Source organism: Bacillus rossius, chromosome 12 (assembly GCF_032445375.1).
Source record: "Bacillus rossius redtenbacheri isolate Brsri chromosome 12, Brsri_v3, whole genome shotgun sequence".
Lineage (NCBI taxonomy): Eukaryota > Metazoa > Arthropoda > Insecta > Phasmatodea > Bacillidae > Bacillus > Bacillus rossius.
Window position 1 is genome coordinate 55,071,016 of NC_086339.1, and position 25,524 is coordinate 55,096,539.

The 25,524-nt window shown below is 39.5% G+C and overlaps 1 protein-coding gene across 6 annotated transcripts in view; it reads right to left on the minus strand.

Annotated features, from left to right (window-relative positions):
• The window catches only part of LOC134537954 (transcription factor E2F6-like), a 157,084-nt gene that overhangs the window by 83,605 nt on the left and 47,955 nt on the right, over nt 1–25,524 (minus strand). For all 6 annotated transcript variants that reach the window (XM_063378972.1, XM_063378968.1, XM_063378970.1 and 3 more), the window contains exons 6-7: nt 8,469–8,578; nt 5,473–5,621 (exon numbers count right to left, since the gene is read on the minus strand). In XM_063378972.1, coding sequence (XP_063235042.1) covers nt 5,473–5,621; nt 8,469–8,578 — 259 coding nt within the window. The remainder of the gene's footprint in view (nt 1–5,472; nt 5,622–8,468; nt 8,579–25,524) is intronic.

The window sequence follows — 25,524 nt, forward strand, 5'->3', positions numbered from 1 at the left end:
AAATATGTTTCAAAATAATTTCTTCTGTATTGAATTTTCTTTGCAATATGGGATGCTGTTTTAGGTGCCTTATCAACCCAGATGTGCTACCGTAACTTGTTTAATAATTTTATGACACTGTTTGCATTTTGCGGTTTGGTTAGCATTTTTCTCATAAAACTTCCACACGCCTTTTAACTCGGACGTTATTTTTCCCGAGTTTTCCATGCGGACAAAGAAAATATAAACGAATTACAGAATACCACATAAATTCCACTAAAGATAGCCGACAAGCACCGTAAACTATTAGGCAGTGTAACCAACTACCAATACCTCCAAAACACTGAAGTTTGTTTATCTTTAAACTCAAAATCACTAAAAAATTAACTGTCCAAAAGAAAATATTATACTTTTCTACATTTCAAAGCTATTACGGTAACTTGTTTTTAATTTTACAATATTATTATTATTTTTTTTATTTTGGCTTTTAAATCTCCGAAAATATGACAAAAGAAATACGTGATCCGATCAACAGGAATCATTTATGCTTTGTTTATGGCCTGTTGGCATCCAAAGGAAACTGATTTTCGGACATCTCGTTATGTTTGATAAAGAAAAATATTTTAGGTGTTTTAAATCGGCAGAATACTAATACCATTTTCACGTATTTTTGTTTGTTTTGCTATAAACATCAAGTGAGGCATTCATTATTTTTAATGCTGTCGTATTTCGGGTATGTTATAGGTAATTACGTACGTATGTCAGACATTATGAAAACAAGTAATCATTAAACCTGGAAAAAAAAAGTTTAAAGATTGCTAAAACAGAATAAAGATTTGCGGTTTTCCTTCTTTCCAGCACTGTAAATGTTTATTTTGAAGGAAATGTGTACAGTAGAACCCCTGTCATACACTTTTCAACGGAGGGCACAAAAATGGCGTATGATGCGGGAAAGTGTTATGAAAAGGGAATGGCAATAATTAGGGCCAATGAAAAATGGTAAATAAAAAAGGCCCATTTCGGTGAATAAAAAGAGTTATTTCGGTGAAAAAAAAATTGTTTAGTTAGAAAAAATAACTATTTCGTCATTATAATTTTATACACATGTATATGTTTGATGGAATAATTGTTTTATTTGGTCGAAATTTATCAAAAACAATGTTTTGAAGTACATTCACATCTAAAATTTAGCACGCTGCATTTGTAATTAAAATTCTCAAGATTACATACAAAAAAATCGGAAACTGATCAGAAACGTTAGTGGCTCAAGTCCATTTTGACTACCTATCTCTGAAAATCAGCTATTATATATTTCCTGCAAACTTATCCCCACCAAAACACTGTAATTCAACAGTACAGAGTATTGTTTTTTTTTGTTTACGTTTTTCACCGCCTCAACTGCGTATGCGGTATTTGTTCATGTATATGTTGGCACTCTTGGCCGGCATTTATTTTCGTGCATTGCCGTGACAACTACGAAAATAAATAGTCGCCTCGGCTAGGACGCCCAAATACAACAATTAGCATTTTGAAAGTTATGATTTGATTGTCTAATATGGAAGTGACGCTATTTTTCTGGACTGCGTTTGGCCGATTCAGAGAAAGGAACAAAGATTGAGTTAAGGCCTATCGACGATTGCGTCACCAGACGCATTTGCGGTCGGCAAAATAATGTAATTTTTGTCGTTTTATGGCCTTCTACGTCTCGTAGAAACGTGTGCGACGACGGAGACTGGGTAGGCGTACGTCTGGATGTAATAATTTTCATTCGTGAAATATATGGTTCTAGAGTAACTTGACGCTTAGTTCCAGAACCCGATGCTTTGTTCACCTTGTGCGATGCTCGAAATTTACAGTGTTTTTCACACGTGTATTTTATTTTCCAGTCGACTTGCACATCATGATGCCTTTTTCTTTACTGAACACGTAAAATCCTTCGTCGTCATATTATTTAGCTCTTTCGAAAACACAACTTTTGGCATTTTATACGTTTATCCAGTGACCACGGTAATATGACCAAAATGACACAAACTTTCAACGGAAAATGATCATAGATGCGGAAGAGAGACATATTGCATCCACTCGGAAATAAAGAACTTAAACTCGACAGACACGCACTCGTGAAAACAAAATCATAGAACATTTCGACACTCGTAACTACCAACGCCATCTGTGATTTGTCCACCAGTAGCTAAAGTGATAATGTTTATTGCCACACTCTACTCTATGGGTGCTAGAGAAAAACAAAAGCAAAGATGGCGTCTCACATATAACCTCTTAGAATAATAAACGTTTTGTGGAAGTTCCAGAATGATTCAACGTGATTTTTCGCGATAAAAAAGGTTAATTTCGCGCGAATATCGCGATTTCGTCATATTTCGTGAAAAACTACGGATTTCGCGCATCACAGCAAATTTCGTTAAAACGAAATGCAGTATATTAACGTCTTATCACTACCAAGTAAGGTTATTTGTATTACACATCATGTGCAAGTGATTTTTTTAAAATTTCGCGATTTCGTCATTAACGAAATTTGACTACCCCTAGCAATAATACAATTTTTTTCCAATCTAGCATACCAGCACAATGTCAGATTAAACATTAATATATATGCGTAAATAATTGCATTATATTAATAAAAGATATGAATTCATCAATATATATATATATTTATTTATTTATAAAATAAAACCACCAGAAATGTAAAATACAGTCCATAATCAAGTAAAGCTGACATGAGAAACAGTGGCCTTACAAAATGTTATGAAGTCCTTTCTTGGAGGGAAGGGGAAAAGTCACCAAGCCTAAATTAAAAATAAATTAAATTAGGCTATTGTAAAAAAAATCATAACTTTTTGCTTGTTTGTTTTATTTTACAAACAACTTTAAGCAACTAAACAATTTTCAATAAAATTTTAATTTGAGAAACGTAAAATACAAAACAATCCGATCGTAAGAAAATAATAACAAACGGGTGTATATGTATTCAGTTCAAAGATTAATGAATGCACAAAATAAGAGATCCGTGCCTTGGTAAAACGTGTGCACCATTTTCATAATCATTGCTAGTTTGCGCCACTAGTCTCGCTTTGGTGCTGGCTATAGATGCTACTAGCGAAGTGCACAGTCTTCCTGATACTATCCATATCTATGGTGATATAAAGTTCTTTTCTTACATTTGCAATGTTAAACAATGAACGTTTTTCAAAATAAAAGCATTAAAACGTAGTTTATAAGGAGGAATATAAAAAAAACATTTGTGAATTTTAGGGCTTTTCCGCTTCGTAAAAACGTATGAAACGGGAAATTAATGATTTTATAAGTGTGTGTTCCGGGAAAGTAAACCATTTGTAAAAGTACTTTCGGCGGGACCAAGATTAATTGGCGTATGACTTGGGAAAATGTATGAAACTGGAACGCATTATTGAGGTTCTACTGTATTAGGTTCATTAGCTGATTGATTTGAGGTTATGTTATATCTAGTAAAGATAAACTGAAAATTTCGGGAAATTTATTTTCTCTCCCGACGGGATAAAAGCCTCTAATGTTCCCGAAATTTTTCCCGAATTTCGGGATCCCGCACAGGCCTATAAAATACATATACCGTATTCACTCGCATAATGTCCGCACCCTTTATTTATATATCCTTAAAAGAAAAAATTAAAAATTCGCATAATGTCCGCACCAGTCGTCTACGGCGGGCAACACAACTTTGGCCACCCCTAAAGGACGCAGTACGAATGGAAAGTTGACGGCTCTGTAAACAAAGCCGTGACCTTGAGCTGTCCTTTCTCTCCTGTTCTGAAAGGGTGGGGAAATTCGTTGAACTGAACAAAGCACGGTCAAAGGCCCCGCCCGCGTATAAGCCCCCCTCCTTGTTTTGTAAACATTTTTGAGAAAAATTTAAAAACGTGTTTTTCTGGGTTTATCTGAGGGCAGGGCAGCTTGGCATGCATCAAACAACAAGCCATGTATTGTGAGCGGCGGGAGGTGATTTTGTAAGTGTCCGTTCTCAGTAGGACTGTCGTGAGGCATGCCAGACGTAAGCAGTTAGTCCTATCTCAAACGACATAAAGATAAAGAAAGCTGGTCTAGCGCGCTGCCGCTGTGTTGATGTGGAGTGTTGTCGTTGAAGAAGAGGGGAAGTGAAGGAGGAAGGGAAGTGGGTCAAGGATTCTAACACTCCTTTGTCTGGTTGGCTGGCTAGCTGGCAGGAGGGAGGTTAAGCCACGCCTCTGCCTCTCTCCCCTCCTGTTACAGCGCTGCCTCTGCCTCTCTCCCCCCCTGCGGAGTCGTTGCCTCTCTCTTCCTCCTGCCTCGTCGCTGCCTCCCCCGCCCTTTATCATTAGAACAAAGACGCACGACCTGAATAGAACACAAAATTTTGTATTTTTCCTCGCATAATGTCCGCACCCCATTTTTTGGGCCAAAAATGTGGTCAAATTACTGCGGACATTACGCGAGCGATTACGGTAAAACAACAGTTACCAAGACTCTGCTCATTTTATCTTGTGAAGTTTATGTCTCGTACCAGTATTTAGGCTAAGTTGTGACATAAATACAGTATCAGAACTTACAAGCAGCCACGTAATATAATATTCTCGACAGTAACGTTTATAGATACATGCGTCAGTTAATGTTTTTCCCTCGTGCATTTTAGGTTGTCTCCTGCTACAATTACTCGGACTTTTACACGCCTAGGCTTAAATTATTACATGTTTAGAAATAAAAGCAACTTTTCATGTTATAAAATATGTATATTTTGCGATTTAAAATGTTCATTGCCGAATATAAAAGTTACGTTTTATCACGATGTTTTTAGGCCTACTAGCTAATATTATCTACACTTAAAGTACCCACGGTATTTTTTTATTTGAGCAAATATATTGTGTGTTAATATTATTATTTTATTGATATAAAATATAAAAATAAAATGTAAACGCGGGGCTTACGGAATTTTTTTATTTTTACGTTTGATTAGCTCAAGTGTTGTTTTTGCACGAATAGGATATAATTTCAATCGAAAATACATCAGCATAATATATACGCATTATTTTATTTAAAAAGGGTTTTAGTAAGCTGGTTATTATAACTTGACAAGGCCGCATAGCACAAGTTGTCAAGCTCCAAGGTTGGTTAACCTGCAGCATAATGGACGACGAACATCTTGCACGTGGTCTGTGAGGATGGGTTTGTGTTAGAAAGATGTTGCGATGATTACCGAAGGTTTGCGGTTGTAAGGATCTACAGCTGCCTAAAAAAATTTAAATTCTCAAAAATGCTTAAGAAATGGGAAATCATGCTGCGGGAAGAAAGTTCGAAAAACACTTAATAGAAATTTGAGTTATTAAAGTATTATGGCAAAAGTTATGTTTTTTCAGTTTGGTAGAAGGTTTATTCCGGTAAATATGACATCATAAACCTGGCCAAGTAACAAACCTTTGGGAAATGTGTCTAGAAGTCGGAAGGGCATGCCACAAAGTTTGCACCAACCTGGCTGGGATGCGGGACTTGCAAGGTGGCCTCCGGCGGTGCTTTGACTACCAGGATAGTCTGGTTTTTGTACTCTTGAATGTTGCACAGGTCCTGGTACATGACGTAGGCGTGTTGCTTGTCTTCGCTCAGCTGACGCAGGTTGCACTCTGCCGATAAACAACAATGTGTAACCATCTTACCTCAGTAACAAGCAAATACATGTGTTGTCATGGTGCAAACAAACTTATAATAACTCGGGACACCAAATTTAACTTAGAATTCTTAAAAATACACAGAGCACGGTAACTATACAAAAGTATTCATTTTAAGAAGAAAAAAAGTGAAAAAGTTTTTCCCCTATTTAAAACCTAACTGTAATTGTGTTTGACAAGAAGGGTAGAGTTAGAAGACATTCAATAATTAAGTAAGGGTCCCAAGTGGGTAGGGGGGAGGGGGTTGAGCTATTCTTTCGTAATATTTTACTACGAGTTGAAATTCTCCTGCACGGAAATTTTTTTGGTAACGTAAGAGTTCAAGCACTAACACCCCAAGAAAAATTAGGACACACAGAACAATCACAACATAACAGTGTGTCGCTCACCACGCAATGTTTTGTTGTTGTACCTTTCGCTGCAGTGTTAAATTGTCGGAGCTCAAAGCCAGGTGCATGCGAGCCTTGAGTTGGTTACGAGAGGTTTACAAGCGCTGGGCTCATACGCCCCTCTCCATTAGCATCAACAGCAGATTTTTCATTGCCTTATCAGGTTTCTAACATTCCACTGCCCGATAACCAAGCCTTCTCCTCATCTAGTATGTTATCATAGGTAACTTTCTATCCAAGCAGGTTTGCATGTACAAAATTACCTTGGCCAATACTGTAAATTTGATATGTGCATATAGCATAACGTAAGGTTTCCAGGCTTGTAATTTTCGTCCTGCTATCAGGGTAAATCCAAGCATTAAAAAGTCTTGAAACGTAATCAGGCCATCTGTCCCTCCCCCCCTTTTCCTCTTGTAGGCCGAGCAGCGACATGTACTTGGCACACTGCCGTCAACACGCATTGATAGGTCGGCGCTGCATGCCCACTGTGACGTATGCAGATGTTAGTTTTTCTCACACGGCGAATGTCTGTGTACAGACAGACAATTGCTACATACAGGGATTTGTACGAGGCGTTTTCAATACATTATGCGAGTGAACTAACAAAATAACGTATTCAGGATAAGTGCAAAACATGCTGGAAAGATCTTAAAGAGCAGTTTAGCAGCACAGAGCTAAACGGTGCTGTTGACAAAGAATATTACGGAGCTGAAGGCTGAGATGAAGTCAAAGCAGTCAAGTCTGATTCGCTTCTTTGCTCAGGTAATGAAATATATGTATATTTACTGTATAAGATGGCTGTCAGATTAAAAATTTAAGTCAACCCCAGAGGTTCTCCCAAGACTTCATGCCCACGTTTGCACTATTTGATCAAAACTAGCACTATTTTGTACTAGCACATGCACAAAATTGTGTGAAAAATTCAAAGGCGCCCAAAAAACTTAAAATATGCATAACGTACATTTATATTTAGTGTGTACTAAACCGTACAAGGTGAAAATTTCTGGTTCTTTTTATAACGCAAAGCACACTAGCAGTGATAGCCGTGCATGCCCACTGAATCCATCGCGGAATCTTCTGGGTCAGGCTGCAGCAGCAAGGCTCCTGCTGAGGATTTTGAGGAAACTGTTGAGGATCTGGAAGCCGAAAACTGTATTGAAACGCAAGTATGTGACTCCGGCGCAGGATGTTGCACGACAAAAATTAATGCATTAGAGGGCAGACTGTCATCTGCTCTATTAGCAAGGCATGTACAGTTGGATCTTGAAAATTACTCGAAGAAAATTTGCAAAGAGCTTTCAAAGCATCAGCAGGTACTAAAAAACAACAGAAAAATGCCAAATATCAGGATAAATATTGGGGAAAATTAACGAAAAAATGAAGAAATCAGCTACCTATAGTTCTGATGTTGGTGCCCTGCTTGGAGGAAAACCAGGAAGGTTTGCTTGATGTTATCAAAGTGGCGGCCATCTAGAAGTGTAATTCACAAACGCCGTACACGGATGAAATTAAATGTTGCAAAACAGACGAGTTGCAGTCTTTAGTGCAGGAAGCAGGCTTTACATTTACATTAATACATGGTTGGGGGGGGGGGAGGGGGAGGAAGAGATATAGCTTTAATAGTGTTGGGTCAGTTCCTAAAATGTGCCAGATATATGACGCAGACGACTGGCGAGAGTGCAAGACTGATGTGTGAAGAGATGTTACGAGGGTGAGTGACACCCTGATGAGCGACAGCGGATGGCAAGCGATGGGCTTCCTGTGCCAAGATCAGTGCATTGTGGATAAAAGCATCCTGATGCCGTTTGTGTGGTGGAAGAGTGAATAATGTAGAGAAAGCCACTGTTGAGCCGAGCTTCAGAGAGAGAAGGGGGGGGGGGGGGGGGGGGGAACCAACATCTATGACCATGTACAACAACGGAAAGCACATTCAATTTTGCCACAGACATTAAATGACTTGAAAGCAAAAGCTGCCAAGGAGTATAAATAAATAGTCGTGGTCACTTATGTCAGTATTGACCATGTGCACAGTAGCAGTTCACTTGTTGCATTTATCTATGATAGAACACAGTTGCGAATAAAAACCAAAACAAACGTAAATAAACATTTCAGAATTGGGAGGAAATTACAGTACATTTTTCTCTGTACACTACTGAACTAAAATACTGTTGGCATGGCTTGGCTGACGTTAATAAACAAAACACAAGAATAAATAGTTTTTAAAATGTAAATGTGAGTTTCCTCCTTTTTCAATATCCAAATCCACTCACATTTTCATATAATGGATGAGATTTTTTTTATTAATTTGCGGGTCACTAAAATCGGGAAGTAAACAGTAATTCCAATTAGAATTTATCATTTTATATTTTCTAAAAATAAGAACTATTAAACTTGTAATGTAAGCCACACGCACCTGCAGTGACAATGAGCTGGTCGAGCGTGTTCTCCTTGGACTCCAGCTGGTCGATGTCGCTCTGCAGGCTGTCGGCCGCGGCCACGCCGTCCCCCGGGACCCTGCCCCCCCTGCGACACACCCGCACCTCCTGTCTGCCGAGCACAGGCCAGTGCTTCAAACCTCCATACCTGCCAACTTGGCAACAACTTATCAGTAATGAGAAGGATAAAAAAACCACTAAATTTTGCGTAAATAATATGTGATGATTAGATTAGGATGGTGATTTTTCGTTTTCGCGAAATAGATGCGAAAATATGCTAAATTATATTTTTCCGCTATAAAATGTGAAATCTAGACTATTCTGAGATGAATGCGAAATCAAGGTAAAAAAACGTAGATTCGTCTTCACTCTACACAATTTATTTACCGATTGTATTTCGTTTCAGTTCAGTATCAAAAGAAATCATCATTTTATGGCGTATTCAGCACAAGTATCTTATTGTCACGTCATTCACAACAACTATTGTTCGTAAATATTAAATGAAGGATTACCATCCGTGCCTCGCAATTGTAAACAAAGCGAAGAACAACTAGCTGGAAGATTGTCCGTCATCTTGCAGAGTACACGTTTTTAGGCCACCATACTGCGACATCTCTGCTTCACCGCGCTAACAATTGAATATAGCATTTTCTGGCTGTGTTTTACTTGAAAGCCGCGTTCTTGTGTAGTCTGTGGAAGGAGTAGTAGAACCTCGATGATACGTTCCCTTTTTATACATATTCCCGTGTCATACGCCGATTAATTTTGGTCCCGCCGAAAGTACTTTATTTACAATGGTTTACTTTCCCGTAACATATAAAATCATTAATTTCCCGTTTCATAAGTTTTTACAAAGCGGAAAAGTCCTAAAATTCAAAACATTTTTTTTTTGTTATATTCCTCCTGATAAACTACATTTTAATGCTTTTATTTTGAAAAACGTTCATTGTTTACCTTTGCAAACGTAAGAAAATAACTTTATCGCACCATAGATATGGATAGTATCAGGAAGACTGTGCACTTCGCTAGTAGCATCTATGGCCAGCACCAAGCGAGACTAGTGGCGCAAACTAGCAATGATTATGAAAATGGTGCACGCGCTTTACCAAGGCACGGATCTCATATTTTGTGCATTCATTAATCTTTGAACTGAATATACCCGTTTGTTATTGTTTTCTTACGATCGGATTTTTTGTATTATACGTTTCTCAAGTTAAAATTTTATTGAAAATTGTTCTGTTGCATAAAGTTGTTTGTAAAATGAAACAAACAAGCATAAATGTCTGATTTTCTTTTTACAATAGCCTAATTTTTTTATTTCTAATTTAGGCTTGGTGACTTTTCCCCCCTCCAAGAAAGGACTTCATAACATTTTGTAAGGCCACTGTTTCTCATGTCAGCTTTACTTGATTATGGACTGTATTTTACATTTCTGGTGGTTTTATTATATGTATGTATATATAATGATGAATTCATATCTTTCATTAATATAATTCAATTATTTACACATTATGTATTTAAGTTTAATCTGACATTGTGCTGGTATGCTAGATTGAAAAATTTTTTGTTATTGCCATTCCCTTTTCATACATTTTCCCGCATAATATACCATTTTTGTGCCCTCCGTTGAAAAGTGTATGACAGGGGTTCTACTGTACATGCTTTAGGATCTAAAGGGCTATTTAAGGAACACACAAAAAAATAAGAACACTAAATATGGCTGTTCATCTTTTAAAATAGGAACCACTCCGCCTGCGTTCTTTAATATCCAACAATATCTGCTACATTATCAGAACCAACAGGCTATAAAATTTTGTAAAGGCATAACAACTTTGAGTTCGTCAATAAAAGCTGACCAATATTTATGCCAGTTGCAGCTCTTTGCAAAGATGGCAGAGCCAACATATAACTACCAATTGAACTAGAAGAAGGTTCATAAGTAACTACAAGTGAATAAAACTTATTATCTGTCATTGTTCTCATCTGTTTAAAAGAAAATGGTCCATCTTGCAAAAGCTTAACTACTGAGGTATTTGTGCTGGATTCCATTGCTTTGATTGTCGCAGCAGTATTTGTATGCCCTAAATTATACCTTTTTGCTATGTCTGAAGTCGGGAATATTTATGGAACAAATGTGTGATCGGCTACATTAAATGAAACGTAAGTTCTATTTAAAAAAAAGTTTAACATTTTTCTTGAATTAAATCCTTGTCTATAGTATAGCTCGCCGAAAAAAACTGTTGACTTTTGTTTTTCTCTCCAGATTTCACATTAATTACGTAATTAGAAAAAACATTCTTCCTGCAATGAGAAAATTTTATATCACAATCACAACTGCAAAATGCATAGTTTGGATCTTTTTCACTTTTGGTGATACACGGAAACAGTTCTGAATATGCCAACCAAAACACCAGATCATACTGTCTTATATTGATTGTTGACATTTCCACCATGGAACTAGATGCCATGTGAATAAATTTTCCTTTCGGTTGTTTCCCAGTTGATGAGCTTGGTTTAGTTCCGTTAAATACTTTTCACATTTTCTTGTTAACTTGACAAAACACGTCAGATGAGCTGCCATAATTATAACAGAAACAAATTAAAACATTTCTACTACCGGGCAAAAAACATAATGCAACGTTTACGCGAGAGTTTTTTTTATCCAAACTTTGACACCCTAAAATATAGGTGCAACAATTATGCAATAAAACAGGGTAGTTTTCATTTTCTATAATTTACTTAAACTCTTTTTAACTAATATTTACATTTTTTCAAGTAATATTTTATTGATTTGTCCAAATTAAGTACTGACCCAGCAAAAAAAAAAAAAAAGGCTTTTAGTATGTATTACTAGATATGGCTGCACTACAGCGTCTAGTGGCACGAGAAGCAACTTTGGGGTTACGTGATTTGTTTGTGGTCTGATTATGGTAAAGTAGGGTGCTGATAAGTCATGTTAACCAGTCAATTAATTAGGGCATACTGTATCTTTGGTGTGACGAAACTACAGTCAAACCTCATTATTACAAACCTGAAGGGACCATAATTTTAGCACTTTGTAATAACGAGGGTTTGTATTAACCAAACTATTGGGATATCATGACAAAAAATTTGATTGAACTTTAAATGCCTATATTTACAACCATAAAGAAAATTATTTACACTGTTGGTAGTATAAGCTGGCTTCACTACATGCATAACAATTTGTAAACACTGAAGAAAACAAACACAATGCAACACACAAAATAAATTTGGTTTAAAAAAGCATCAATTCTGGTTTGCACTGTTTTTTTCTTATAGGCATTGTTTACCACATTACAAAGCTTATCAAAGGCCAGTACTGATCAAGTATTGGTTGAGCAGTCTGTATCCAATATTTAACTTTGGTCATATCTACTGCTGCCGACTCCCCACACATAGTTTTGCCAAAAAGATTGTTGCGATCCTTAAACCGTTGTAGCCAAACATTGCTGAACTTGAAGTCTCAAATTCCTAACCTCAATGCTAGGTAGTCTGCCTTCTGAATCATAGGTCCAGAAATTGGCAAGTTTGCTGCACACATTTCTTCAAACCACTGCAACAAGGTAGCTTCCATTCTTGATGTTTTGGGCCTCGCATTCATTTTCTTATTGATAATTTGCACGAAATCGCAAAAGCAGATTAAATCTTTTCACGATTTTTTAGAATTGTCGACGACGATTGCGGAATGTTAAATTCTCTCGCAATTTCAGTTTTCGTTCTCCCTCCATTGTCTACTTCTTCGATAATTTTAACTTTAACTTGCAATGTAAGGTCGTTGTGTTTACGTTTCCCAGTCATTACAAAACAACTCACAATCAAAATTGAGGTTAAGACACACTTGCGTAAACAATGGAAAATATCAGAACTTTTTTCCATAGATTGTTTAAACTTCTACGTATGTACACTTCCGACGACTAATATATATAAGGTATAGAATACTTTCCTTTTCGTTTTCCGTTTACAACATGGCATCTTTTCTAGTTTAGTTACTAACATCGCCACTAGAGTTGAACTTTTCATCTTGTTTTTGGACCATTTTGCACTGTAGGATACATACATATCTTTGGAGACACGTTTGTTTACATGACGGTTATGAAGACGTGATTTACTTTAGACTTCGGCTGTGAAATTCGTATTAACCGTTTTCTTATACACGTTAACAGCTACTTGAGGGATCAAAACAACTTCGTAATTCATAATAACCGTATTTCATATTAAAAGTACTGAATAACATAGGAAAGCCTACCTTATTTTCTGGGACTGTGAAAGTACTTCGCATAAACGGGAATTTCGTACTAAGCGGATTCGTATTAATGAGGTTTGACTGTATGTGGAGGTTAACCTAAAACTGAGAACTGAGAACAGATTTTTTTAGAATCGGAACCGAAATGAGAACTGGGAAAAAAGTAGAATCGATACATCACTAACAGATACAGAGTTTTTATTATTACAAATGGACTCAGTTGAAAATTTTATACCTAAAGCCTATTATGAAAACATTGTGGCACATGACCTCCCCCCCCACCCCAACAAACGGCCCAGGACATTCTATTTATACAATGTTAATTTTTTAATGTGTTTTTCTTAAGTAAATAAATATATGTTTAAGGAATAGTTATCAAAAAAATTATTTTTACTGAAACAGTGTCTTGAAATGGTAGAGTAAACAAATAAACACACTTCACTAGTCAGAAACAAAATACAGTAAAACCTTTTTGTTGCGACCCCATTTATTGCGACCACCTCTCTATTACAACCCGATTTCGAGGAACCATGAAAAAATTGCCGAAAATCCGAAGAAAATCGGACAGAAAATAAGTTTCTTGTGTTGAGTAGTAGACATCTGCGAATTGTGATTTTTCAGTTTGAATCAAATTCGAATCGAATTTCAAAAAAATTCACGAGTTTCGAATTTTTTTCGAATTGAATTTGGGAATATTTATTAAAATAACATAGATCATAAATTTTTTTAACATACCACCTTTGAAAAGGTTGTCACATAATTCACTGTTTAAATCAAGTGATTGTAAGGTCTTGTGTGCATCCAGTGGGTCGTCCGTGTAGTCCCACCCGGTAGCTCCCTGCACGCCATTGGCTAGTGGTCGCCGTGCGGCGCAAAACTGTGGTGTCGGCGAGGTGCCGGGGGAGTCGGGAGGAGGCAGCCACGGAGAGAGGAGGGACTTGCACTCATGACGCCTCGCTCGCGGGTGGACCCACAGTCGCGCGACACGCAGTGTTTGTGTTAAGGAGAAATCCTAATAAATGGGTTCAAGAGTACGTAATGCGCGTGATTATTAACTCGCCTTCGGTTCCCGATAAACGGCACACCCCCCTCCCCTTGTCAGTTGGGGGCGGGCGGTACACCAGGGGCGGTAGCACTGTGCCGAGGCACGGTGACCAGGACCCGGCAACGGCAGCGAAGTCAAGCCGTTACAATTTGGTGTCAGAAGTGGGATACCACCGCCTCGTTCTATCGTTTATCGGGTTTCAGGAAGTTGTGTTACGCGCATCCGCGCCGCGCTGTATAAGGAAGATGTCCGTATTTCGGTTCGACAAAAGTTGTCGCAGGTACTAATGAATGCGAGTACTGCATGCGGGCGTGGACGTGGCCGTGCAAGAGCCTGCGTTACCGTGCCGCGAGACAGCCGTCGCCGGCCGTCCCGGGCTGTCGCGCCGCGTCTGCATACGTCCGGCCGCCGCGCCGTGCAAGCTGGCTATCGCGCGCGCGCTCGGGTTGCATCCTGCCGCGCTACGCGAGACTCGCCGCGCTGCAGAGCTAGAGTCCAACCGCGCCCGGCTTCACCACGTGCGGTGCATCCGCGAACACCATGACCAGTTCATGCAGTCTGGATCTCAACATCGCTGGAATGAGGTGAGGTATTCTTTCCTGATATACTCTACAATATAGTTACCATGGCATCAACCGTGCAGCTGGAAGGCCGCGAGCTTGATCTGCAAGCCGCCCTGAATTTGTTAACGTCCCGCCTTGAACACCTAGAGCGCGAAAATACGGAACTGAGGAGAAATGCCACAAGTACACCCGTGACTGTAAGTGAAAATAATCAGGAAATGTCTCAGTCTGTTTCTGCACCTGTACGAAACTTTACTCTATTGCCCACGATCCCAATATTCAGTGGTAGGCCGGAAGGTAATGTTAAAATATTTTACATTAAAATCGAGCAAGCTGCCAAGGTGTGTGGCTGGTCTGAAAGTGAGATGCTTGCCTTCGTGAAACTCAGGCTCGCAGGTGAAGCTTTAGATTTTGTTCTTGCTGACAGTGCATGTCAAGAAGCTGCCGCTTTTGAAGAGCTTAAAAAACACCTTTTGGAACGTTTTGGCAGGAAGCACACGACTCGTTTCTATCGCGAACAATTGAGCCGTCTCAAAATCTTTGACCATGAATCCATTGAACAGTTTGCTGACCGGATACGCAAAATAAATGCTAACACATATGAATTAGGTCCTAATGACGAAAGGAATGAAGCCATTAAACACGAAGCTGACCAGAGAGCTCTGGATGCTTTCCTGAATGGTTTAAAGGGTGAGGTAGGCAAGTTTACACGTATTTCTCGCCCACAAACATTTAAAGAGGCAGTTGAGTCCGCGATTAATGTGGTTGAAGCAGATAAACGCCCTGGTAAAGAGCCCGAGAACACCGGTAAGTCGGTACTTGCCTTGAACCGAGTAGTGGGGAAATGCTTTTTCTGCAACAAGGTAGGTCACAAGCTGAAAGATTGCCGCAAGAGGGCGAAAGCATGCTTTGGTTGTGGGAAGTCAGGACACCTGGTGAGGGAGTGTCCTAACAAAGGGATGATGGCCCCTAAGCCAAACTCTCCTGTGCATGAAAAGGGTAAGTTAAACACTTACAGGACTGGACTAGCCACGAGTCCCAGTCCTCAGTGAAGTGTATACCCGCGACAGTGTCTGACAATGACTTAGAGGATTTGACAGTAGTTGTGAGTTATGGAGGTAGACCACTCAAGTTGTTAATAGATACTGGCGCTCAAGTATCACTTATGTGGCAACATGTTGTTGGAGATGCAGCTTTGACGAATCTTGGGAAGCCTAAATTTTGTATTTCAGGCCTTTCGGGCCACAAGCTAAAGAACTTGGGAGTCACGACTGTTACTGTACAGTTAGGTGAAATAGCCTATGAGATGATTGTACAAGTCGTCCAGAACAACTGCAAACGTTATGATGGGATTATCGGGCTAGATTTCTTGACACTTCACCGAGCAACTATAGATGTAGCAAAACAGAGTCTGACGCTGGGAAATAAATTGTACTCCCTGGGTCAGCGATCTGATGGGCAGGCAGTACGTGTAAAGGACTGTTACTTGGGAGTGATCAACCCATCTGGTCCAGAACTACTTACACCGTCCCCAGTACATCTAGCAGCTGCCGAGAAATTACCGCCAGGTACAGGAAAACTTGTCCGTGTTATGGTCCCGCTCCCTAATGTTCGTAGAGGAGATAACTGTACCCTGTTATCAGAACCTGTTAAGGGTTGCGATGTGTTGAATAATCAGCATTGCTATGTGGCTAGAAGCATCACTACAGTTAATGCTCAGGAAGGAAAAGTAGAAGCGCTAGTGAACATGGTGAACATGAGTCGTGCTGAGGTAGAAATTCCTCGAGGTACCCAGGTAGCAGTAGTAGAGCTGCTGAATAAAGAAGCTGTCCTGTCTTGTTCGTGTGATGAGGACAAGTCAGTCGTTAGAGAAGACATAAATCAGGCGAAGTTTTCGCAAGATTTGAAATTATGTGGTCGAGTTAATGCTCACGAAGCAGAAATAGATTTTTCCAGTAAGTTAAGTCATTTGTCAGGTGAAGATGCACAGTTGCTAAAGCCATTATTACAGAAGTACCAACATATTTTTAGAGAGAGAGAGAATCTGCCAGTAACACCTTTGGTACAACATCGTATTAATACAGGGAACCACAAGCCTATTTCCTTGAAACCTTACTGTGTACCTTTTCAACAGCAACAGTTAGTGCAGAACATGGTGGAAGAACAGCTGCAGTCTGGATTTATAGTACCACGAGAGTCCGGAGATCCTCCTTGGACTTTTCCTATTGTCATTGTTAAGAAGAAATCGGAAACTGGCGAGCCTAAATTTAGGTTTTGTGTCGACTATCGTTCCTTGAACTCACTGACTATCCCAGATGTATATCCATTGCCCAACATTGTGGAGACCCTAGATAACTTAGGACAGTGCAAAATTTTCTCAGTTGTTGATCTCACCAGCGGATACCACCAGATAGGGGTGCATCCTGATGATCAAGCCAAGACCTCTTTCATTACGACAACAGGTGTGTACAAATACGTCCGATTGCCGTATGGATTGATTAATGGCCCTGCTACATTCCAGAAGCTCATGGACAGTGTTTTACGAGGCTTGACACCTTCACAGTGTATGGTGTACATTGACGATGTGATAATTTTCAGCAAAGACATGAAGCAACACATAGAACGCCTGGACTCAGTTTTTGAAAGATTAGACCGAGCCAATTTGTCACTATCATTAGGAAAATGCCAATTTGCAGTAAAGGAAGTTAGATACTTAGGTCATGTGATAAGTTCCTCAGGAGTGAGACCTGACCCGAAACTTGTAGAGGCAGTACAGAGTTACCCCTGTCCCACCAACGTGAAGGAGCTACAAAGTTTCCTAGGTTCATGTAATTATTATCGGCGATTTATGAAGAATTTTGCTGTCATAGCGAAACCTCTGACCTGTTTGCTCAAAAAGGGTATGAAGTTTACCTGGACACAAGAGTGTGAACAATCCTTCCTAGCCCTGAAGCAGATGCTCATATCATCCCCAGTTCTTACTTACCCTGATTTTAGTAAGCCTTTCATATTGGCCACCGACGCAAGTCAATTCGCCATTGGTAGTGTTTTGTCACAGATGATAGATGGGGAGGAACACCCAGTAGCCTATGCATCTCGACAGCTAAATAGAGCTGAGATGAACTACTCAGTCACTGAGAAAGAGCTGTTAGCTGTTGTCTGGAGTGTTAAGCATTTTCGCTGTTATTTGGTTGGAAGCGAATTCACAATAGTCACAGACCATGCTGCACTTACTTGGATGTTAAGTCTTAAGGATCCTAGTGGCAGACTAATGAGGTGGTCTCTTCAGCTAAGTGAGTATAACTACAAAGTACAGCATCGCCCAGGTAGAAAACATGGTAATGCAGACTGTATGAGCCGGCGAGTGCGCAATGTAGATGCTAGTGCTGAAGAAAGTCTGGCAGTCGAACAACTACAAGATGAGGAGTGCCAGGGATACAGGCAGCAGCCAAAATTTGTCGAACTAAATGGTCTGCTATTTAGAGAGACTCGTTTGGGGTTAAGGTTAGTTGTCCCAAAGTCCCAACAAAACAAGATCTTAAAAGAGTGTCATGACTCCGTGTATGCTGGTCATCGAGGTAAGAAAGCTACCAACCGAAAGGTTGCTGAACGATATTGGTGGAAAGATAGAAAACAAATGGTAGACAATTATGTAACATCCTGTATACCTTGTAATCGCCGTAGTAACCAAGGGAAAACCCGCGCTAATCTTGTGGAACTTCCGGAAACTGGAAGACCTTTCCAGAGGTTAGGTCTAGATATTGTGGGACCAATGCCCAAAACCGCCAATGGTAACCGCTACATTTTGACAATACTTGACCACTTTTCCAGATATTTGGTAATGCGAGCTATTCCTGACGAAACAGCAGAAACCATAGCAAAAACTTTTGTGTTTGACTGGATTTTGAAATTTGGTGTGCCAGATGCCATTATCACGGATCAAGGAACTAATTTCCTTTCAGACCTAATGACACAATTATGCCAGTTGCTGCATGTAAAGAAGTTGAGAACCACTCCAGGGCATCCGCAAGGAAATGGGAGAACAGAACGTGTACATAGGACCATTGCTAAAATGATTAGCCATTATGTCAGTAACCGTCATGATGACTGGGATGTCTACTTGCCATACGTGTGTGCCGCATACAACAGCCAAGTGCACACCAGTACTCAGTTAAGCCCATACGAGGTAGTCCATGGAATGAAGATGTCCACTCCTTATGAGCACCTGACTGTACCTCCGTCAGTTGGCAACAGCCATGTCGCCGAGTTTGCAAGAAAACTGCGCGACGTGTGGAAAGCAGTGAAGCAGCGCAACCACACCACATTCTTACAGCAAGCTACGCAGTACAACAAGAAGGCCGTGCCAGTGAAGTACAGGATTGGCGATCTCGTGTTCCTGAGCAACCCAGTATTAAAGAAGAACCAGGTGAAGAAATTTCAGCAAGCGTGGAAAGGCCCGTATCCAGTCATTGAGGTGTGTTCGCCAGTGACCCTCAAGCTGCAGCTGTCTTTCCGCTCTATCACCGTTCATGTTAATCGAGTGAAGCCGTACACGGGTACAGCCATTCCACCTTCTGTGTCTGTCGACCACGACCGTCCGAGAGGGAGACCTCGGAAACAACCACCAGCAGCACCTGCAGTCAAGAAGTTGCAACCTCCTGCTGCAGATGCCGTTGCTTTGCCAAGGCAACGCCAAGCAACAACGAAGGTACCCTCCTGTAAGCCACCATCGTCATCGGTGAGACCGCCCATCCCCTACAACCTGCGAAGACGTCCGTAAAATGATATCTGTGTGTGCTGTGCTGTGTAACATCTTTATCTTTTGTTTTGTCTTAGCAGTGGAAATCCAAGTGCGTCAGTCTAATGTGGGTATTGTGTTTGAGCGTCATAGTGATGTAATCGTGTCAGACAGTGAGTACCTAGTTGTAGTTAATTTTAATATTTCTGCCTTGTCTCAGGAGTGTAAGCTGTTAGGTGACATGTTAGACCTAGTTTATAGTATACACCAAAATGAGTCCCGGAATAATGATAGTAGTTATGACAATAATTTTTATCTTGCATTGTCCCAGTTGCGTGGTGCCTATGATTATTTCAAAGCAGAAGTTAATAGCTTCACCTATTTGCTTCCAGAGGACAGTACTCGAGTAAGAAAGAAAAGAGGATTGTTTAACCTAGGTGGTAAAGCTTTAAAAGCTATGTTTGGCACTGCAACTTCTGCTGATATTGAGCATTTGAGTAAGCTCCTCGATAATGTTGATTCGAATTCTAAGAGTCTAGCTTCTGATGTCTCTAATAATGTAATTCTTCTGAAACATCTAGAAAAGCGCATTGTAGATAACACACAGATTGTTAGGAAAATCGCGACAGATTATGTTAGTCACTATGAGAATTGGTACCAGAATATTAGTAGTAATGTAGAAAAATTGTTGCAAAATGCATTTGTCATGCATTCTAGGATAGATTTGCAGGGTATATTGTTACGTGCTAGCGAAGCACTTACTAATGCATGTTTTGAATCTAGCAATTTACGTCAAGCTATTGAGAACAGTGTTAATCATTAGCTTAGTAGTGCACTCATTAAGCCAAGTATGTTTATAGATATTTTGACCTTGATAAGTGATAGCCTAACTCTACCTATTCACATGATCGCAACCGTGGAAGCAGCTAATTTGCATATTTATTATGGGTTGTCAACAGTTCAAGCAGTAGTTCATGATGATTTGTTGAGACTTGTAATTTCAGTACCGCTTGGAAATGAAGTAACAAATTTTGAATTATATGAGTTACACCCTTATCCTGTATTTGTTCGTAATTTAAGGCAACATGCTGAATTCGTAACACATGATTTTTTGTTATTAAGCTCTGATAGAAATTACTACAGTTTGCTCAACCGTCATAGCCTAGAAAACTGCCGAACACATGGTGTTACCCTATGTAAAAGTGACTTTGTGTTGTACGACCGGAGTGAGCCATCCTGTGAAACTAGTTTGTTCCTAGGCAAGAATGTAACTAACTTGTGCCCTGTCAACATTGTGAAATTGTCAAAACCATTCTTTAAAAGAGCTCACTCTACTTGGTTATTTGCAGTAACTGATCCAGTTGATATTACTTTTGTATGTAAAAGTGCTAAGTTGACCTGGCCTCCCATTAGTAAAACCATATTTGGTAATGGAATGATAGAGAATGCTTCTCACTGTGATTTGATGTCAAACCGTTTTAAAGCTCTTGCCACGATAACTGATGTAATGCATTGGAATGTCACTTACCCTGTTTTGCATATACCGGACCTCAGGCTAGAGGTCACATCAGAAAAAATATTTGGTTGGTTGCCAATAGATACTTCACAAGACAAAAACCTGCTGTCAGAAATTGACGAGTATTTGCAGAGTAATGAATATAGTGTACCGTATAGTCGAATCATGCATCTAGTACGTAAGCCTGAGTCTAGTGTAGCTGATACTCTCAGTATTGTCAGTGTATGTTTAGTGGGTTTAATTAGTATTATGGTAGTTATCCTGTTTGTAGTGTTTAAAAGGTACTACTTGGCTAAACTAGTGAAAGATTGTTCCACAGACTTAAAGGAAGTGACTGCTTCAGAAGTAAAGGTTGTATGGCCCCATGCCAGAGAGCCAAGTGTGGCAGACCAATAGAACCATTGTTCATGTGTGGTACTTGTACTGTATGTCGTATATTGTATGTTGACGTGAGTGTCGCTGTGGGCTCCACTCTTCGAAGGGGAGAGTGATTGTAAGGTCTTGTGTGCATCCAGTGGGTCGTCCGTGTAGTCCCACCCGGTAGCTCCCTGCACGCCATTGGCTAGTGGTCGCCGTGCGGCGCAAAACTGTGGTGTCGGCGAGGTGCCGGGGGAGTCGGGAGGAGGCAGCCACGGAGAGAGGAGGGACTTGCACTCATGACGCCTCGCTCGCGGGTGGACCCACAGTCGCGCGACACGCGGTGTTTGTGTTAAGGAGAAATCCTAATAAATGGGTTCAAGAGTACGTAATGCGCGTGATTATTAACTCGCCTTCGGTTCCCGATAAACGGCACACCCCCCTCCCCTTGTCAGTTGGGGGCGGGCGGTACACCAGGGGCGGTAGCACTGTGCCGAGGCACGGTGACCAGGACCCGGCAACGGCAGCGAAGTCAAGCCGTTACATAACTAAAATTAAAGTGAGACAATTTTGAAGAAGCATAACTAGATTCTCAAAAATTAAAAAAAAAAAAAATTAAAAATTATATGTCTATAAATCACTTCGAAAATCATTTCAAATTGTCATGGAGAAAGGTGAGTTCATTGACATGGTGTGGCAACGGGGGATTGGCCCGAATTCTCTATTGCGACCCTTCCGTTTATAAGTCCGTTTTTCCGGGAACCGTGAGGGGTCGCATCAGCGGGATTCTACTGTAAGCACTTTACGCCTAATAGCCGTCTTCACAAAATCATCACAAGTTTTGATAACAGGATACTCAAGTTTCCTTTTCTTCCCGGGAGTTGTTAATGTCCCAGTGTCCTGCAATTCTTTCCTTGCACGAAGCACACTGCTCTTCGAAACACTCGTAAATTCTGCAGTTAAACTCGAGATATCGTTCACACAACAATCCGGATATTTGTCTGAAAATGTTTTAAAAACATTCAACACAATAGTTTTTTGTGCACTTTCCAAAGGCTTTCCCGTTCTGTGCTTTACAAAACCTTGTCCGGCGTCAGCCATAACAAACCGTGCGCGCGCGAATCCGAAATACAACTGTTGCGCCGGGTATCAACGGTACACTGTACACACGGCGTCTGCTAACATAATTGTAAGTAGATACTTGCCGACACATTAAACTGTATTGGATATTAATGGTGAAACGCTATAATGCTATATAACAACAATTGTTATAAAAAAGGCAGTGTAAAAATACTTACAAATGGTACGTAACCAAGGGACTATTTCTTGGGCACGAATAATGTGCGCGGCGGACGGCAGTCAATGAAAATGTTTGTTTACAAGAAACTCAGGTAAGAGTGAACGGAGAATACTATTAAGCAAAAAAAAAGAGTAAAGTAATCCATAAAGACCTATTCATGGAAAGTATGTTTATTTAAAAAGTAGACTTTGCGAAAGTAAGCTAAATAATTTAAATTAATGAGTGATGCAATAAAACCATTTTATTCAACGTAAAAAAAAAAAAAACCCGTAACAAGAACGTGATTTGTAACTATACGCGTAACGATCGTGCGGGTTAGCTCGGTTATTGACAGAGTGCGCACGTGCATGCAGTCTGTGAGCTATCGATATCAATTTTCGACTACGTGCGCGCGCTCTTTACAGGAAACGGGAATCACACAACCAAACTGGCGCTGTTTACGTTTTTATAAGCTGTATAAAGCGACTACCGAGACGTTAAAGATGAAGTTTTTAACTTTTAAAAACGTCTTTAAAACACGATTTACACATCAGATTACTTTGTAATAGGATTAATTAAATTAGTAAGCAGTTTTATCAGAACGAACGGCGTAAACTGCGTAAAGCAATAGGCGCGTTGTAAACAACAGGAATTCATTGCATTACATCAAATGAGGTTAAAACGGGACTGAAATAAAATGGTTCAAATAACGTGAAAACATAAATAACGGTAACGTAAATAAGGGGTTTCGATGTATAATTTTTTGTAAGTGGAAGATGTAATCGTCCACTTAAATTTCTTTTAAAATTGGGGGAGGGGGATGTCACGTCGAATTATTGTAAAATGAATTCGATTCGAATTTACGAATCAAATATCAAAAAATTCGAACTCGAATTCAGAAATTTCGAACATTCGCAGAACCCTAGTGAGTAGCGTGTTACTACGTTTCTCTTGCCGAGTGCTGTACTGCCGTAGGCAGCGCATATATAAAAATAGATACCACTTCCTGTCGACCGCTGTCAGCGCTTGACAACCCCCATTCCCCGTCCCTTTGCCGGCAGGGTGCAGATAAAGGTTTTTGTGGCAACGTGTTTATGACTGCTGTCAGCGCTTAACAACCCCCATTCCCCTTAGGGTGCAGATAAAGGTTTTTGTGGCAACGTGTTCACGTTTAGCTTTTTGCGAGTGTCTAGTGTGGTACGCAGTTAAGTCATAGCTACCTGCTGTATTTCTCTTGATTTTCATTACTATCGGTTGACAATACTATCGGTTGACAATACACAGCGACCGACTGGATGCACGCCCGCCTCAACTTGTTTTAACTGCCGCAGCGATGTTTATTTTGACAGCTCAAGCAATTATCTTTTCCCGTGGGTTGATAGAAAAAGGTCGCTTCACCCAGCATAAAAAAAAAAAAAAAAATAATAAATAAAAAAAAAGCTACGCCACTTATTCCCCAAGCAGGAAACACACTGGCTGCCATCTGTCTCCCCCGCATTTATCTTTCTTCTAACATTCCACGTCTCGCCTCTCGCGCGAGCAATAACGAAGCGACCACGCATCGGGCCGTTTTATGCTTGCTTTGGTGACAGCAGCTTGATTTTATTCGGTATATTCCTTTTCATAGGACAGGGTGGCTACCAAACTGTACAGAATAAATTCCCTGACTTTTCCCTGACTTTTCCAGGACAATCATTTTTATTCCCTGACCATGCCTAACAATCTCATCAATTTTTTTAAGAGTAAAACCTTCTTATTTTTACATATTATAACTAACTTATCAGATAACATACACAAATATATGTCAAAACAAAATCAGACAAACAATAATAGCTTTTAGAAATTAAATTTTTTTGATTATAGTGTATGTTAAGTGATGATGAACTTGGTAATATTTAGTGAATTATATATAGGTACTAATGAACATACACATTCTTAAGCAATATTAGCAAACAATCTTACTTAAGAGTTTTTATTAGTTTTTCTATGTCTAATTGTAAGGTAACAAATTAAAAGAGTAATGGGTCTTTTTTTTAATAATGTACGTAATTTTGTTGCCTGTAAATAATAACACAATTTTTGTTGATTATTTCTAAAACTTAAAAAAAAATAATTAAAATTTGTATATTTATAAAACTGAATTTTATTCACTTAAATAAACACATTTCATAAATAATATTTCTTTAACTAGCTATAAAATAAATCCTTTTATAAATTAAAATTTTTCGATTATATTATATGTTAAGTGAAGATTAAAAACAACTGTTACCTATATATGCCATTTTACCCAATTATGTAAATTATTGTTTTATTAACTCATTTGATGTATAATAACCCAAAAAAGAATAATAGTCTAGGTGTTCACAACACTGATCATTATAAAAAAATAACTACTATAACATACAGAGAAGATCGCCTGCAGTAGCGTTAGCAAAGCGAACGAACTATCTGTGACCTAGAGGTGGGTCGAAAAGTATCAACCTGATACTTTTTCACTGATACGCGCCTGTATCAGGAACGGCAAACGAGTACACTTGAAAAGAATCAGAGACTTTAGTATCAGTTCAGAATTCATCTGGAACAACACCACGGCCAATGAGCGCAGTACCCGATCGCAGATGACGGTCACTTGGGCGGAGCTTGTGAAAGGGGAGGGAGCAGGAACGACGAATAAGGGATAAAGAAGGGAAAGAATGTAGGGGAGGAAGCGCAGGGGAAGGCGTTGAAGCCTTGAAGGAGAGGCGCAAAGCGATATTGTTACAAGCAGGGCTGCCACTCATGGGTTTTTCCACCCAGATCTGGGTTTTTCCAATGGTGTTTGGGTTTCTGGGTTTTTAAATAATGAATTCCAACAATTCTAGGTTTTTTATAATTTTAATTATTTTTATACCTAAAACAATAATAAAGGTAGTAGCTACTGTATCTGTTGCAATATCTGTTTGATAAATGCAAACAAGTCTATGTGTTTCACACACAAAAATACATATAAACACAAAACTAGTTTTCAAGAAGCTAAGTCGAATATTAAATTAGACACATTCTTCAAAGAGGCTTGCAGAACACAAAACCAATGCAACAATTAACCTTCAAACCAATCTTGTAGAATCAGACTCTGAATAAAGACTAACGTACATGATGCAGTTTTATAAAAACAATTACCGGTTTAAAGGATGCAGTGATGGTGTTTGTTTTGTCATGTATATATTTGTAGGTTTTTTTATGATATGTACTGGTCCAAGAATTACTTATACAGCCATTTTGCTGCAGTGTAA